The sequence below is a fragment of the Centropristis striata genome, chromosome 19 (assembly GCF_030273125.1).
Source record: "Centropristis striata isolate RG_2023a ecotype Rhode Island chromosome 19, C.striata_1.0, whole genome shotgun sequence".
In the NCBI taxonomy this organism is placed as follows: domain Eukaryota; kingdom Metazoa; phylum Chordata; class Actinopteri; order Perciformes; family Serranidae; genus Centropristis; species Centropristis striata.
In genome coordinates, this window is record NC_081535.1 from 12,872,258 (window position 1) to 12,889,990 (window position 17,733).

The 17,733-nt window shown below is 38.4% G+C and overlaps 1 protein-coding gene across 1 annotated transcript; it reads right to left on the bottom strand.

The window, feature by feature from the left end:
* Positions 1-616: 616 nt before the first annotated feature.
* slc2a11l (solute carrier family 2 member 11, like) lies at positions 617-16,719 on the bottom strand. The gene is given in 15 exon segments (XM_059358629.1): positions 617-733; positions 880-983; positions 1,091-1,166; positions 1,297-1,460; positions 1,788-1,856; positions 2,636-2,809; positions 2,932-3,080; positions 4,563-4,692; positions 5,210-5,340; positions 5,475-5,571; positions 5,574-5,613; positions 6,135-6,169; positions 6,172-6,229; positions 7,307-7,364; positions 16,511-16,719. Coding segments are annotated over 15 exon segments (1,611 nt in total).
* Positions 16,720-17,733: the final 1,014 nt, after the last annotated feature.

Consider the following 17,733-nt stretch of genomic DNA (forward strand, 5'->3'; position numbering starts at 1 on the left):
TGAACACAGCCCCATCTGTCCAAGCTAAAAAAAAACTTGTAAAAAAAAAAAAAAAAAGGAAAAAATAGAGAGAAAATAGTGTACTGGAAATTTCTCATTTTGTTTATATGTCTTGAAAAAATTCCAATCTGATTACAGCCGATGAACCTATTTTACTTTATTTCATATTCTCATTTAATCATGACAAAACACATTTTTCGTTAAGTACATAATTGACACTGTTGGTTGGAACATAATGATAATAACATATGACACTTTACATGATCTCCTCTTATGGACTGTGAACAACTAATATATTCTTGTCTTGCTAATCTTCTGATTATTGTTAACTTTACTGTTGAATGTGTAAAACACCCTGGTCCTTGATAATTGGGGCTCATTGCCCATCTCATTCTTGTGGTGTCCTCTGCAGAGCTTACATTAAATTGAACAGAAAGACAGTTGCTTTATTCACCAGAAATTGCCACCACAATAGAAAAGCCAATTTATTAATGTTGTAATGCATTGTTCACAAGGCTGACTTAGTTAAATTAACATATGTCTGTGTCTTATAAACAAAACAACTATATGGGTTTTTATCTTGTACTTCTGCTACATTTAAACTATTTAAATATTCTCATTGTGATAACATGACTTCTTCTTCATGATACTTGATGAGAAAATTATCACAATTTAGTCTCTTTTTGGTTTCCAAAAACATGAATATGAGAAAAATAAAGTGATGCAGTTTCACCTGGAAAGGAAAAAAATGGAGGACATTTACAAATCAGTGTGATGTGTTTCACCTGGATTATCAGGAGTAAATATGTCTACTGGCCTGTGTTTAAATATGCCAAATTTTACTAAAATAATTACAACTAAAAAAGGGAAGAACATCACCATCAAAAACATGCAACTCCAGTTGAAAGAGCAGAGGATTGTGAATGAGGCTGATCTGTATGAAAGACTTAATATTTCCGATGGAAAAGTAGGTGATACGCCATCTGAGGTTCAAGAAAACAGCAGGGATATATACACCTCATTAGGCTGTGATCATTGTTGAATATGGACTTTGATAAATACGTATCTACGATTTGAGTGATAAACGTACCTGGTCCACCAGCAAAAAGAGTGATGAAGATGAAAACAAGGATCATGCTGCAGTACAGCAACCAGGAAACCTGATTCTGAGGAAAATTACAGGATCTGTGGGATTGCTTGAACTCATGGGGGGTTTGAGTTGCTTTCAGTCCTGATTTAAACAGCAGAAAATTGAGAAATATGCTGCAGACAGTGTCTGGTTTTGTGGTGACTCACTTGTAGGCACACAGTGATGGTGAGGAGGATCAGTGTTGCAGCCATTGCCATGTATCCTCTGAACAGCAGGACTTTCTTGCCTGTGTACTCAACAATCATGAACTGCAACATCAAAGCACATTTACAGCAGTAGAACAGAGGGGGGAGCTCCAACCACACATAAACTGTGAGAGCACAGGGAAGGGATTTAAGAAATTATGGAAAAACCAAAAATCTATGTCAGAGTGTCTAAGGGATATCACACTCAAAACTCACTGGCTATTAAAAAATAGATAAAATAAATGAGCAAACACCTCACACAGCCCCATTCCCATGGTGGTGTGGTTGGATTCCTGCCACATGAAACACTTCAAAGGCATAAAAGTAGACTTGGAGGGGAGTATTTGAATTTTGAAAGAGACATATTTGGAAAAATAATAGGGGAGATTCGGGGTGGTTGTAACAAGGAGAGTCATGTAATACATTTCATGTATGACCACTTTCTTCCTGACCTTGCAAAGAGATGCTGGCAGTAGGGGGTGCTGAGGGGCCTGCAGCACCCCCTACTGACAGGGCTGTAACTGCAAGGCAAAAGAGTTAACTAAAGTCAATAAAAAATAAAAGGGAAGCACATGAGAGACGTTAGATGCTACATGCAACAATTTAGTCATTTGACAGACGACCTATCATGAGTAGCTTTTTTTTGTTTCAAGTTTTGTGTTAATCAGACAGAACTATGTGGAGATCAAGTCCTTTGTATGAAAACTCATTTAATAAATTGTGATCATGAGAATACATACACAAAGTTCCGTGCACATCACACTTGCAGCCCAATGAAAGAATAATTTTAGCATGTCCCATGATTTTTCAACAAAAAGCACCACTTAGTGGCCTTTGACCCCAAATTTTGCCCAGAGCCTCAAATGCCCTGGAAGTTATTCCTCTATAAATTGTGTAATTTTTGAACTATCAAAATTCTTTTAATAGCTTTTCATCATTATGGTCCACAGATTCTTAACATTATCCCACTGATCAGACCTGACCGTGGCAGCCTCAATGTCGTTGAGCAAGAAACTGAACCCCAAATTGCTCCCGATGCTGCGTTCATCGTGTGTGAATGAATTCCCAATGGTGGCAGGTGGCACCGTTTAGGGTAGCCTCTGCCACCAGTATGAATGTGAGTGTTAATGGGTGAATGAGGGCAGTCTGTACTGTAAAGCGCTTTGAATGGTTGATTAGAAATGCATTATATAAGTGCAGGTCCGTTTACCATCATTAACTCTACTCTCTGCATTACCCGAAAACTACTAAAAGACTTAAGAAAAAAAAAAGAGTGTACAGAGTGTTACATATCACTCACACCACCAACGCCACATATAGATAATGATGTTGGAGGTCGACTGCCAACGGACGTCTTTGTTCTGAATCAACTCAATCACTGAGTAACTGTGAAAGTTCTGCAAGACAGCTTTCTCCTTCAACAACCCCTCCAAATCTCTGCTGTAGTCCTTCTTACCCCATAGCTTCTTGAGAGCTGGGGGAGGGGGACAAAGCAATATATTACATTGTAGTACAATAACACTACAGACCAGTTAAACAGTCCTGAAAGGCGACTTATTTGCAGGAAAGATCAGCTGAAATAAAGCACTCTCATACCTTTTTCACAGACCTGTTGGTCCCCTTTGAACAACAAGAGGAAGCTGGGAGACTCTGGCAGGAGAGGCAGGACGAGGAGCTGCAGTAACGCTGTAAAACCACTGAAACCAAGCAGCCAGGGCAACCTCTCCCGTGTGCCAAGCAACTCACTGCAAGGACGACAACATCACCATGAAAGAAAACTTGTTTTATCTGTGAGCTGTAAAAGCTCTTGCTCCTGCTCATCTGTATATCCAGTAGACATGTAAAAATACAACCGTACAATACATTAGATTCAAAAAGGTACTAAAAAGTACAGTAAAAATTCCACTTCCATCACTTGAAATGTAAATGGACACAAAGCAATATAAAATAAAAAGTGGAAAAGTTACACTTGCTTCCCCAGTTCCTCACTTGATCTGTACAAATGCAGCAGAGTTAAAAGGCTGCAACATAATGACATGCACATAAACACTTACAATACCAGTCAAAAGTTTGAATACACCTTCTCATTCAATGGTTTTTCTTTATTCAAGACATCAAAACTCCGAAAGAATACATATGGAATTATGTAGAAAACAAAAAAGTGTTAAACAAATCAGAATATGTTACATATTTAAGATTATTCAAAGTAGCCATCTTTTGCTTTGATGGCAGCTTTGCAAACTTCTGTTATTTTGTCACCTGGAATATTTTTTAATTAACAGGTGCACCTTGTCAAAAGTTAATTTGTGGAATTTCTTGCCTTTTGAAAGCAAAAGGTGGCTACTTTGAAGAATCAGAAATACTATATTCTAGTTTGTTAACTATATAATTCCATATGTGTTCAATCAAAGTTTTGATGTCTTCAGTATCAATCTACAATATAGAAAATATATTTTTTTAAAAATTTGTTTTGTTTTTTTGTGGTTTGTTATGTCTTGTTTAAAGGGGCACATGTTGAAGGGGTTTCTTACAACTTGAGCCTTCTTTTTTTTCTTTAATTGCAGTTTTCAGGCTGCCATTCCTATCAGTTATACAGGTGCATCTCAATAAATTAGAATATCATAGAAAAGTTTATTTATGTAGTAATTCAAGTAAGTAATTAAGTAAGTAAGTAATTCAATTCAAAAAGTTGAAACAACACATTATATAGTTCCATTACACACAGAAAGAAACATTTCATGTCTTAGTTTATTTAATTTCTTCTAATTATAATGATTATGGCTAAAAAAAAAATTGATATGGAAATGTTGGCCTCTGAAAAAGTATGTCCATCTATATGTATTCAGTACTTGGTTGGGGCTATTTGACTTGAACTACTAGAAAATGACTTTTCCACCATTTTCTAATGTATTGAGATGCACCTGTATTAACACCACTAACACCATTTTTTATTCCCAGGTCATACAGAAACATTGTCACAGCTCAAAGCATCTGATATCAATGCACGGGATTAGGCAACAAAATTCTATATTTAAATGTCGTTTCTTAACAGAAAATGCATTGCAACACAAAACAACTTTTAGGAAGACAATTTAAGATGTTATCCAGGTCATCCCTCTACAGAAGGACACCATGGAGGGCTCTGCCCACATGTGAGCTGTCATTCGAACCTCCCACCACCTGACCCATTACTTGACTCACAGTATCCATGACGCCGACTCCCTCACCTGATCCCCAGCAGCTGACCAGTGAACTTCCCCAAGGAAAGGAAGGTAGCGGTGGACACGCCCATCATCGCTCGCAGCCTCTTGGGGGCACATTCAACAAGGTACATGGTGTGAGCTACATCATTGAGTCCTAGAGACGTACACAAGGGAACCATACATTTTTAGAAGAGTCAATAACAATCAGTAACTGGGTGACGAATGACCAAGGGAACTTAGTAATCAAATAGCAACAAATAGAAATAGAAATTGATTGTCTGTAGGGTTAAATGGGGAGCTGAGAGTGATGGGCCAGACATCTACAGTTGTGGAAAAAATGATTAGACCATTGTTTTCTTCAATGTCTTGTTCATTTTAATGCCTGGTACAACTAAAGATACATTTGTTTTGACAAATATAATGATAACAACAAAAATAGCTCATAAGAGTTTAATTTAAGAGCTGATATCTAGCCATTTTCCATGGTTTTCTTGATAATAACCAAAATCATTATCATTTATTATGATGTTTGTCCAAACAAACGTACCTTTAGTTGTACCAGGCATTAAAATGAACAAGTAATTAAAGAAAACATCATTTTTTCCCCATGACTGAATGAAGAAATTGAAGAAAAAAAGGAGATTTATTGGGTTTCCACATAGTTGATTTACCTGAGCCGAAGCCATAGAGAAACCATGCCACGATGATCATCTCAAAAGACACAGCTGTTTGGCTCAGGACCATCAACACAGCTCCAGTTATAAACACACAATTCCCTATGAAAAGGGTTTTCTTTCTGTGGGACAGGGAGACAGAGACTGTATTAAAGCCTGAGGCCGTCATTTAAAAAAACAAGAAAGAAACAAAAGATAAAAGTTTAATTATGTTTGTTTTTGATTAAGATGCTTGATTAATTGATCGCTTCTTGTTAATGCTAAGTCTATGACCAACCAAGAGGACACAAGCGAGCCCAGCAACCCCCCGATGCAGAAAACAGACACAGTGAAGGACCAGATGAGAGGAACCTGCCACTGTACCTCTGCACACATGTTGTGTTCACCAGCTCCCTTATGAACTGAAATTATCACATGAATGGTAAGTCTCACTTTCTGTGATGTTCATCATGTTTTCTGCTCATAGAAGTACTACACCATACACTGTAAAAAAATAAAATAAAAAGATAAACAATAGCTACTCAATAAAATTGAGGCAACAGATTGCACACAATATTATTAATTAAATCTAAGTATGTTACAAGTTGAGTTAATAACAACTTAACAGAAAGTGCCTATCAATTAAAAACGGACTAAATCTATTGTGTTGGATTAATTCAAAATTCTCTTGATTTAGAATTTCATACACATACAGATTATATTTAATGTGATCAAAATAAGCAGATTCTATCTCAAACATTTTTATATTAAAGTTACTGAAACAACTGCCTCAAAATCAAGGACGCCTTTATATTTAATACATTTTATCAAATATATTAAGTAAAATGAAATGACTACAGAATAATTTATTACAGTGTATAGCTGAAAGTATAAAACATTTACTGAAGTTTGACCATGATTTCTTTTTTGTAGTTCTACTTACAGCAGAAGGGGAAGCCATAACAGATATACAAAATGTTGAAATGTCCAGCCAATACCAGAGAATAAGATGACAGCGATTAGAAGAGGACATTCTAGCTGCATAAATTAAGCATGTGAACAGGTATAATGGCAAAATCAGTACATTTTCTTTAATATAAAATATGTTAGAATTCTACTTTTCCAAAGTGAGTCTCTTAGTTAGATTATTCATGTTGGCTTTGTTGCTTCTACAAGCTACAGGAATCAATTTTTATTTTTTTAACAAACTCACTTAATAAAGATTACTCTAAGCAATCATCATGAAATACAATTTTAAAAAAAGACATATACATACACACACAAACAATCATTTTAAATAGAACCTACCAGGAGGGTGAAGTAACGTGTTCCCATGTCTGGAGCCTTTTCAAAGCAAGCACTGGTTTAACTGGAGCAGGAAACATTTAACTCTGCACTGAAATTATTAACTTTTATATTTGAGCCAAAAGAAAATGTGATAGCTGTAGATTTGAGTTTGGTTAAGGATTGTTGTCCAACGGTACTAAGAACTTTATTTGTGGTCTTGCAGTCTTTTTAAAAGATTGGAAAAGTTTTACCAACTAAAACAAACATATAAGACCTAAAACTTTGAGGGTGTCAAGGATTTTTATAACAGCATCTGCTCTTCCAACCAGATTGGAAGATCAAATTAATTATCTAAATTTTTTAAAATGTTTTCTGCTGCAGGGTCCCAAAGAACATGTGATACTTGTCCAATACTAACAGTTGGGTGTGAGACTGGGGGGTTAAGTGAGGTTGCAACCTAAGACTGGACCAAGAAATAGTCTGACCCAAAACAAGCAAGATGTAACATTAGAGCAGGTTTTTGAGCTTTAGACAGAGCCAGGCGAGTGGTGTCAAGCTTCTAAATCTCTGCAGGCAATTTCTGAAAATGTCAAACTCTTCCTTTAGATCCATGAAATCTTTCCGCTAAAGCTGCACATCTCGTCTCTATCTTAATAAAATCGTTAGAATCTTTGGTGGCTTCATCCTCTATCCTTATACCAAAGCGATGTGATAAGCCACATCCTCTAATCTGAGGCTTTGTGATAGCTGAACACGCTAGCCAGATTCTAATCAGACCAAACTAAAAACCTCATTCTTCACTTTCCTGCCAGATGTCACAGTGCTGACCTCCAGGAAGGAGCTGGTGACAGCTGTCCTGTCCTGTCCTGTCAGTGGGAGGCTGCAGCTTCAGATGACAACACACTCCAGACAGACCACTGAGAGACTGAAACCTCTGAAAACCTGTCTGGAGGACTGCTTCCTGCAGGAGATGAAAGCCCTCGCAACTGCCAGAGAGGATCTATTTACCACTTGACAAAAGCGAAAGTGGCTGACACTGCAGGAAAACAGAGCCATTGTGAGCAAATTTTAATGTATCAATTTAGACACAAAAGGAACCCATCCCAGATGAAAAGTGCTGATGCTACACAAACGCAATAATGAGAAACCACCGATCAGGTATCATCTGTTTTGAGGTGGCTTTATTTTTTTACCTTCTGATGAAGTGATTAAGCTCATTCCAGTGACTGAAACAGATATGCTTATAATATACAGATTATTTGGACATAATTAGAATAGTAGCCATTAAATATTTGTTGAGAAATTTCATCAAAGTCAGTATGGGTTTGAAAAACAAATCCTTCCAATTTCTCTCAATTCTACTAGCTGTAAAAACGCTTACGTTCCATATTAAACAATTCTTTTGTTGAGAATTACAGGAAGAACCGTTGTGTAAACTTACAATGTGTCCCCCATTAATTAAACTATAGACTGACTCACTCTCACTGTATAAATGATGCTCAAAGTGTTGGGTTTGTTGAATTCCCGAAGGCGTCTGATAAGGTACATGAAAGACATCCTGGTGAGCCAGCTTAAAAAAGTGCCACCCTGCTACTTCAGAGTCAGAGTGAGAGAAACAACAAAGAGGAAATTAGGGCACCGAGATCAGAGTGAGAAATATAGAGATGCGCTTCATTGTGTTTGAGGAGGGAAAAGTGAGACCAGACACTGATTATAAATGGGAACTGGAGGATATGCTGCACCTGCCAAAGGCAGGGGAGAAGGATGACTGGTTTTATAGCCCCTGAAAACATAGAGGAAATGGGAAAGCCTAAAATTGGATCACAAAAGAGCCGGGCTAAATCTTCAGTTGTAAAACTGTAGCTTCATATTAAAAACCTCAACACCAAAAGTTACACTATCCTATTTTTGAAAGACAAAACAGCCCTTTACATGAGATAGATTCTGTTTTTTAGCCTTCTGCTAATGCCGGACTGAAACTCCTTACATTGCAGTTCATGAAAGACTGGATCTCTAACAACAACGTACGCAAAGACCAGCTGTTCAACTGCATATCAGCTGAACATCATCAAGTTTATTGTTGGATAGAAGTTATTTTGAGCAGCTTGGAGTCCATTTGTCAGGCCACACACTGTGAGGAAAACACAGACGTGTGTGTGTGTGTGTGTGTGTGCTCTTCTTTTTGAAGTTTCTTATCAACCAGTGACTGCAGCAGTGTGTGGAGGACACAGCGAATATCGCTGACTTTAAACATAAACTGTGACTTTTCAAAAGAAAAGCACATTTTTACTCTTCAAAAGAAAAAAAATGAATTTAAAAACAATAAACCACAGCCTTATTTGGTCGTTTATGGTGGCTTATGTTCACTAAGACTATAAACTATAGACATTGTAGTGTAACAGACATTATGGAGGTCATTTTTTAAGCCAAACCCTGTTCTTTTTCACCTAACCTTAGAATAAAATCATTTTGGTGCCTAAACGTCATTTGACATCATCAAGATGTTTAAACAGCGATCATGTGTCAGCAATTTATTTAAAAAGAGAGCTTGTCACATTGCATTTCATTGGCTATCAGGCCAATTGTGCTGCAGAAAATGAGTTCACACTAAAAAAATGCTCTGTTAAATACAAGCCAACTTAGATCATCTCTGCAACCCTGCACCGACATGGAAGCACAAGGTCCCTCTTACCCAACACGCTTGGTTAAAGTAACAACCCAACTGTGTGGGTTGATTGTTGACCTTTCTTCCCAGCCTCTCACTTGGTTTTGAAACATCTCAAGTTTTTCATTCATGTACAGGACAATATTCTGCTTAGAAGCAATATTTAAACCTATGGTTTAGGGCCGCCAAAATCAACACAAAATGAAAGTTTTTTTGTAGTTGCTTTAATCACTGGAGTATGCCTTTATTGAAATCAGCCTGTAAACTTTTTCACAACTTTCTTCACTGGAGACAGACGAGACAAATACCAAATGTCACTTCTGCATTTTCATGGGAGCTGTTATTCATTTTTCCATTACAATTATCAAAATGGCATTTACTGTTATCCAAGCATTTATAATCTAGCCTCAAACACAGTGTCTGCAAACTTTTTTTTTTATCCAAGGCAGTTATTATATTCACATTAACACAATCTAATAAAACCTAGTAAAAGTTAACACCTTGGAAAAGGAAATTTTCACCTTTTTGCAGCATGGAATCAACCCATATTTTATATTTCAACATTTGATGAAATGACTTGTGTTGTTTTACTTGTGTTGTGTTTGTTTTTCAATGAAAAGTTGTCAAGTTGACACATGTTCTACATGAAAAACCCCAAATAATTCATGCTGTGACAGTGAAGCTTGCCAAAACATTATCCCTCCGCCCCTCTAGAAGTCTCTGCACTGACTTTCAATCTGCCATGAGGTGGCAGTAGCACAGTTGATGTTCTCAACATGTGTCTCTTAAATGGACAAAATCAAAAATACACTTTTTCCCTTTAAGATGTAGTGACATTTTCCTGGTTAGTTCCTAGATGAAACTCCTCGCAACAAGGCCTGTGAATAAAAAGGCAAGCATCTCTACACAGATATTTCCAGCACTCACACCAAAACTGTCTAAATTGATAAATAGCACTAAAGGTAAGAGAAAGAAATTATTTTTGATCTTAGGATGAACTGCCCCTCTAACAAACACTGTATATACATCTCTGGGCCTCTTTTATTCTCAAGCCATCACACAAACACTTGGCAGCAGAAACAGACACTCACAAGGAGTTGTGCCAAACACATAAGGTCCTCCCAAGTAGACAGAGAGTCATGGCAACGCTTGATCACGATGAATAATGAATGGCTCACAGGTTCACTTTACAAGAAGCTTTTCAGGTTCAGACAAACACTCACTATATTCTCATTATCTGAGTGTGAACCGCAGTCCGAGCAGGGTGACTCATACCAAGTGGTGTTTTTTAAAACTCTCCTCTGTTGATTTTTTTTTCCAGAAGCAGCCAGTGTGCTCTGCAAGACAGGAATCAAGACATTTGAAATGTTCAAGTTAAGCTATGAAAGCTGCAGGAGCGCAGCAAATCTTGATTTCATCAACTCTTCTTTTGCACCCATTATAAGCAGGGCAATTTTTCCAATTGGAAATGCAATAAAACTGTATTTTTTAGTTTCCCGAAGGAGAACTCATCATAGCTCATTAACATGTGTGATGTTTAACACACAAGTGAAGCACCCAAAAGGGACCTTTTATTCTCATTTTCAGGTTTATACTAGACTGTATAAAAATGTGTATCCACTTCCTCCCACTGTACAAAAGTCAAAATAATTCTGCAATCGTGTCTGGTTGACGTCATTTGGAGCCAGATTCTGCACTCTAGACTCTGTGATCTGTGATCAGGCGCTGCAGCTGTGGTTTTCATTTTCCACCCAAACACCCATCTGAGCAATTGTAAGTCAATTAAAGCTGTAAATCATGACCTTACACCCCTGTTTTATAGAATAAAAATGACTAATTAAAGCCAAACTTATCAGAAAAATGAACACTTGAACGTACATCAGCACGAGATGGACTACCTTAAATAACACCTGACCTGTGTGGGGCGGCTGTGACTGGATTTGCCTCTTGGCAGAAATGAGTGAGGACAGCAAAAGTTGAAAACTGGCAATTCAATGAAAAATGAATAGATGCAACCAAAGGGTTTTATCTGACTTGACAGATGTACAGACATACTCTTTTTATTTCACCAAACAGCACCCAGCTGCAGCAGTCTGCTGAAGTGGTGTTTTCTGGTGTGTAGGTGGATGACGGGACAGGCTAATGGGTGACAAACCAGGAGAGATCAAAGAGCAGTAAAGGCAGAAAAGATACAGTTGATGTCAGACGCTGGGATAAACCCACATCAGTTTAGCTGCTCTCAAAGCAGGAAGCTAATACACAGCATTGAGAGATGGCACTGGTAACCCTAATTTGTGAAGGTTCTCTTTGTCAGACACAAACACAAATATACACACACAAAACTCAAAGATAAAACGTGCAGAGCTTGTCAAGTTTGTCCTCAAAGTGCCAGTCACGACGGATCAATTTTCTAATCTCCAGTGGCAGGAAACAGACTGGTTCAGCTGAAGGCAAAGTATGTTTAATAAAAGGATTTTGCAGGTATTGATGTTAATAATAACATTCAGTTTTGTCAAATATGTTTTTCTGAAGTAACTAGACTCTTTGTCAGTGTGACAGCAGTCAGTAAACACATTTTTTCACTTGATATCCTGAGTCAGCCAGAGTCATCTGGCCATAAAACACAATTGTGTATGAAGTAACAAGACAGACAGACAGACAGACCAATTAGGCAGTGGATTCCTGCTCATGCATGCAGGCCTGTGGCCCATTCACCATATCACAAATGACAAATTTACAAATGAACCAGCACAGCAGCAATATATCACTCTGCTCATGGAAATAAACTGGAAACCTGAGAGTCAAAATCCCATGTTGTATTTCGTGCCATCATGCCCTTGGATGTGGCATTTAAACCAGATTGCCAGTAAATCTCCAGCTCAACACAAATGGCTCTTCTGTCAGGTGTGACGCGCCTCAAAGCCCTCTGGATTCAGGTATCAGGGACATTAGAGGAGGAATTGGAGTGAAAACAGGTGCAGAATGCTGCTGGCTAGTTTCTCACTCCAGTCAGGTATCCAGTGTCCATATGACTCAAAGCTAAATAAATCATGTTCAATTAATTTCCAGCACAATGGAGGCGGGTGACATTGGATTTTTGGTGAAACGGGCAGAAAAGGATGAAATACAAACTTATTAACCTCCAAATGGTATTCAGAGTATTTTTTTTCTTTTTTAAAATAATTTATTTATTTATATATTCAACTCCTTTCTGTTCTTTGTTTGCTTTTTATTGCTGCCTTGTCTATTATTGATTTCTTCAAATATTTTCTGGGTGAATGTATTTGACTTACTTATCCTCTTTGTCAGAGGTGGAACATGAGGCTGCAACAATCTTCTGCTTCTTTGCTTCTTATGCTATAGAAAGTACAAGGTTGGTTTTTTTTTCATTTTTCATTTGTTTTTAGTTGACAGTCCTAGATTTCTCTTTTTACATCTTGATTGTGAAGCAGATTGTGACTTTGTTTGGAAAAAGATTGAGGCTAAAAGACTGCAACAAAAAGAGGCAAATATTCTTTATGGGACAGACAAGTTCAACCACTTAGATGGTTATTAGATACAGAGTCATGGTGGATTTCTTACTGGGCTTACACAGGCCCAAAGGTCCAAAGTGTGAGGGTCTCCTGGTCTTCACCTTTAAAATGTCACTCAGAGTGATAACCAGTGTTGGAGCCGGGGCTTTTAAAGCCTCCCCAACTCTGCCCCAGTTCTTTTGTTCTAGACTTGAAAAAGACTCAAACCAACTGAATAAAGTTTACCATTTATTGAAAGAATAATAGCCAAATGCAATGACCAGTGCTGGACTCTGCTATGTTCACGCTGGGATCACAAAGTCAGAGTGACAAAAAGTTTCTTAAATTCACAGTTTTCTTCTGGGTGTGGGCCTCACCCTAGGTCGGACTTTGTCACGATTGGTCAATTTTGGATGGTGGTGCAGCCAACCCATACTGGACACGTTCTGATATTTAATTTCAAAACTAGACGGCTTCCCTTTTTTAAGGCCTATGGTGTCTTGTATGTAGGTTTCTTAGTTCTCTTTTTTTCCTCTTTTTTGGGGGCCTATGTGTATGTTTCTTACTGAAATAGCTGCACCCTGATCTAGTTATAACCGTTTTTCAGGAAAGGTTCAGTAAGAGGGCATGATGTGCTCTCCTAACCTATAGCCAAATAGAGGAAGTGAGTCTTGCTCTGAATGAGGGCAGGGTGTGCCCTTTTGACCTGCAGTTCAATAGAGGAAAGGAGCCTTAAATGTTCGTTGAACAGCTCTTCTGCAAAGTCACTGAAGTTTTTTTTTAACAAATAACAGTTTTAACATTCAGTTAAAACTAAGCTAAGCTAAGCTAAATGTCCCTATCCTTAACCAGGAAGAGGCTTAAAATGACCACAGTGAAACTTAAAATGGCTACAAAGAGACACTGGAAGACCACAAAGAGCCCAAAACATCTACAATTAAATACCAGCTGCAGAACAACAAAGAAACTCATAATTACCACAAAATTAGTAAAACACCCAAAGACAGAAAATACAGTTTGCTTGCTAATTTAAGTGTGTGCACTTTTTTTTTTTTAACATTCTCCCATTGACTTCTATTTGTGCTTTAATAAATATGTTCTACCTCAGTTCGTTTTCATGGATCCTCAGCGAGTCTTCTGTTCACCAAAGATGCAGCACCAGTTAAAATGGCTTCTTAAACTGAGAATGCAGGAAGTGGAAGACGCCAACTGGGAGTTCAAGAGGTGAGTCCGACTTTAAGGATCCATTTGAAATGAAAATTGTTTGGGGACTATTTCGTTTTGCAGGTTTTGTTTCATAGTTAAATTTGGTTAACATACACTTTTGTAATTCAAATCTTTGATATTGTAAACCTTGATTTGTTGTATAGAGTTCATTACATATTCTTGCACCCCTATGTGTCTGTATAGGCTGGCCTCTGTTTATATAAACCTTCCCTTTGCGTGTTTGTTAGCTCTGTTAAGTGAAGTTCAGTCTGAAATGGCTGTTTAATTGCCTGTCAAGATTTTGAAAATTTCTTCTCTAATTTTCACATGTTCAGTATGTTATGTTAAATTATGTGGTATTTTGTTGATTCTTAACTAAGTTGTATCAACAGCTGCTGTCCTTGAGCCTTACTGCTTTGAGACTCATGTATCCCAAAGTAGGCCAGAAGGAGGAAAAACTCCCAGCATGCACCACAACAAAAGACTCCTGGACGTAAGTCTCATTTAATGTGTGTTTCTCTGTTGCTACTGATGTTGTTGTGTTTAATGTCGTGTTCTGTGATGTTTCCCAGATTTCCGTGGTTATGTAATTAGTTATTCAGAGTAAATGAGGTTAGAACATGAGTGATTTTGTGTGCATGATTAGTGAGCTGCTCTCTAATATGGGTGCAGAAAATAGATTTATTCAGGTTAATAATGAATCAGCTCTCCATGTGAGTGTTGGCAGCCAGAAATCCTTCTTGTTGTTATCAGTCAGGACATTATACTTTAAATCACACTTACTGTAACAGACTAGAACATGTAAAGCATGACATGGTAATGTGAAAACATAACACTTAATTTTTATACTATATAAGGTCATAACAGAATAAGGAAACAGTCTACTTCAGTTTAGTTTGTCCAACTTTAGTATAGTTATGATACTATTTAAAGAAGTTGAGCCAAGGTTAAAATATAACTAAAAAAAGTAACTGAGCTGCAAGGACATCTGTAAAATAATTGACATACCCTCAGCTAACTAGTTGGAACCGCTTAGTGTCACTCTGCACAAATAATGAGCACTTTAGGCTCCAGAGAAATCTGAATGCAGAATAAAACCATCCCAAAGAGACATCTGCTTTTCTCTGCAAGTTATTTTTGACAGAATTTATGCAAACAGAGTTTTATTTGCATATGTATGGACACTGAGTTGGGTTGAGCATAGTGGTATTACAATGTGTTATTTGCTCATCCCTGATATTAAACCCTCATCATAATGTTGATATATAATAAGTATGTGGTGTATATAATAGAGAGGCATAGATCACATTCTGACCACAACAGTTGGTGTCTGTCATAATGGCAACCTGAGCAGGGGCGTGTCCAGATGCATGTTTTTTTATTGTGGCTATGTTTAACATTTTAATTCACAAGATAAATAGACCTCCAAAACACAACACAACAGTGGTACAAGACAGATTTAATATAATGCTTCCGTACTTTTATTGACTTTTCTCCAGTCCTTCAAAAGAAATTGTGCTTTCAAACGTACGTGACATACAAAAGAAAACAACACACATGCAGAAATACAAAGTATTAAGTAAAACATTTTAAAATGAATAAATAATCATAGTTTAGGACAATGGCATGGCACCTGTGGTGGCCAATCCTCAGTCAAGACCCTTAACCTGAGAACCCACTAGTGGACAGCAACAAAACTCAGGAGGACCAATGTGGATTCCATCCTATCTACTTCAGGGTTGTGATATCAGGGAGCTGTGTCCGTATTCTCAGCTGGAAGCGAAACACATTTTCAGTGGCCATTTCTCTTTATAGTCGTTTTTCCATTAGGGTAAAAGGTGGCCACTGGGAAAGCCTCAGGCCACGCCCCCTCAAATGCCCGCTTACTCTGCATCTCTCCATTACAAAAAAAGGCCCCAGAGGGATTTACGAGACTTCGGAGGTGACGTGTGGTTTTGGATCGTTGCGTCATTGCTCAGTGACAGTTTTAACTGTGACTTCACATGTGCAACAAATTAAACACGGGAGACGCACCAAACATAAACAAGAAGGAAGGAGCAGAGCTTGCTGTAACAGCATGCATAACAACTGCGGCTACCGTCGCTAACAGTGCACAGCATCCACCGCTTATTGTAAACGAACCGGCATCGCTAACTGTGCACAGATTGTCCGGTGCTTGGTATTAACAAACGGAGGTCGCTATGTGTAGCCTATTAGCACTGTGCTACTGTGCACCTTGTTCCACGACGCCACTATAAAAGGGCAGAATTTCATGCCTTCATGGGATCACTATCAACGCTCTAAGGTGAAAACCTGGCACAGATTTTCCCAGCAATATAGCGGGACATTTGCGGGACCGCGCATTAAAGGGGATTCTGTTTCTTGTCGCTTGTGACTACTCGCTTCTTCGCTGGCTTTAAAAATGGTGTGTGTTGTTGTGGCGTCGAGTACTACGTCACATCCCGCGTTATTAGCGTTCTACCAATCAGCAACCAAGCTTTTTTCAGGGGAGAAAAAAGGCCCTGCTCTTCGACGGGGCCAAAAAACGGCCGGTCAGACAGCCAATAGGGCGGCCCACATTCAAATTAAGGGCGTTTCAGCAAGGGAGAACCGCCCCATTCCGGATATTCGACTACAGTGGAAATGCACCTCATGATCTTCATGGATAGGATCTCCAGGCCCAGAGTGTCCAGTTTGGGCACCTTAGAACTGCTTCTCTGTCCTTTAAAGATGATGTTCGCTTCATCAGTCGCCTCATCAGACCTTGACCTCCAGCACGCAGTCTGAGGCCCTGGTTCTCTGGCAGAAGACTGGATTGCCTCAAGTGAATAAGTTAAAACATCTTCGTTTTGGTTCATGATTGAGAGTAAAATGGAGCCAATTAGTGCAGTATTAGCTATGCAGGCGTTGTACCATGTGGTGAGAAGGGAGGGAAGGCAAAGAGTGCGATTTTCTAGTCCATCTACATTCCAACCCTCACCTATGGTCATGAGCTTTTGATTCAAGCGTCTGTAAGAGGTGGCTGGGTTCACCCATAGGAATAGGGTCGGGGCTCAGACATCTGAAGGGAGCTCAGACTAGAGCTGCTGCATCTCATCAGGATGCCTCCTGGGTTTCCTTCCTGTGGAGGTTTTCTTGGCACATCCCAACGGTTGAACAGCCCAGAGTTGACCCAGAACACGCTGGTGAGATTGTTTATCATCCATCTGGTTTGGGAAATGTCGTGATCACCCACAGGATTAGCTGAAAACTGCTGCTGGGGAGGGGGATGTTTGGACCACCCTTTTTAGCCTGCTGCCACCAAAACAGATAAGTGCGAGAAAATGCAGTGATAAACATCGATTTATGTTAATAGGCTTTTAACAACCAGAGCTATAAAAAACATAATAAACAGCAATAAAAAACATATTAGCAAATTGTACCACAAAAACATGAAACACCGCTTTGATATGGACATATGCAGAGAAAAAAAATCCTTTTTAACCTTCTTTTAGTGAAGCAAAACATGAACATTTTCTCTGTTTTAATAATTTATTTTCAAGTACTTAGTGGGAATATTTGTCTGTGGAACTTTAAAACTGTCAAACAACTGTGGCCATTAAAATTTAATAAGATTGAAGTCACTAAACTCAAATGAGACTTGCAGTGTCTGCGAGGAAAAAGTTTTAACTTTGGCTCCAAAAATCAAAGTGCAGTTTCTTGAAAATAAATTATTAGAGCCCCAATATAGCACAGAAAGGTTTTCTACTTAAAAGCTTGCCTTTTGGCCTTGTTATCATCATTTTTGATCTATAGAACCTTGAGAGTCGACTGTTGTTTTGTCTGACAGCAGCAATCAAGATGGCGTCTTAATTTAATTTTCGGCCATGAGG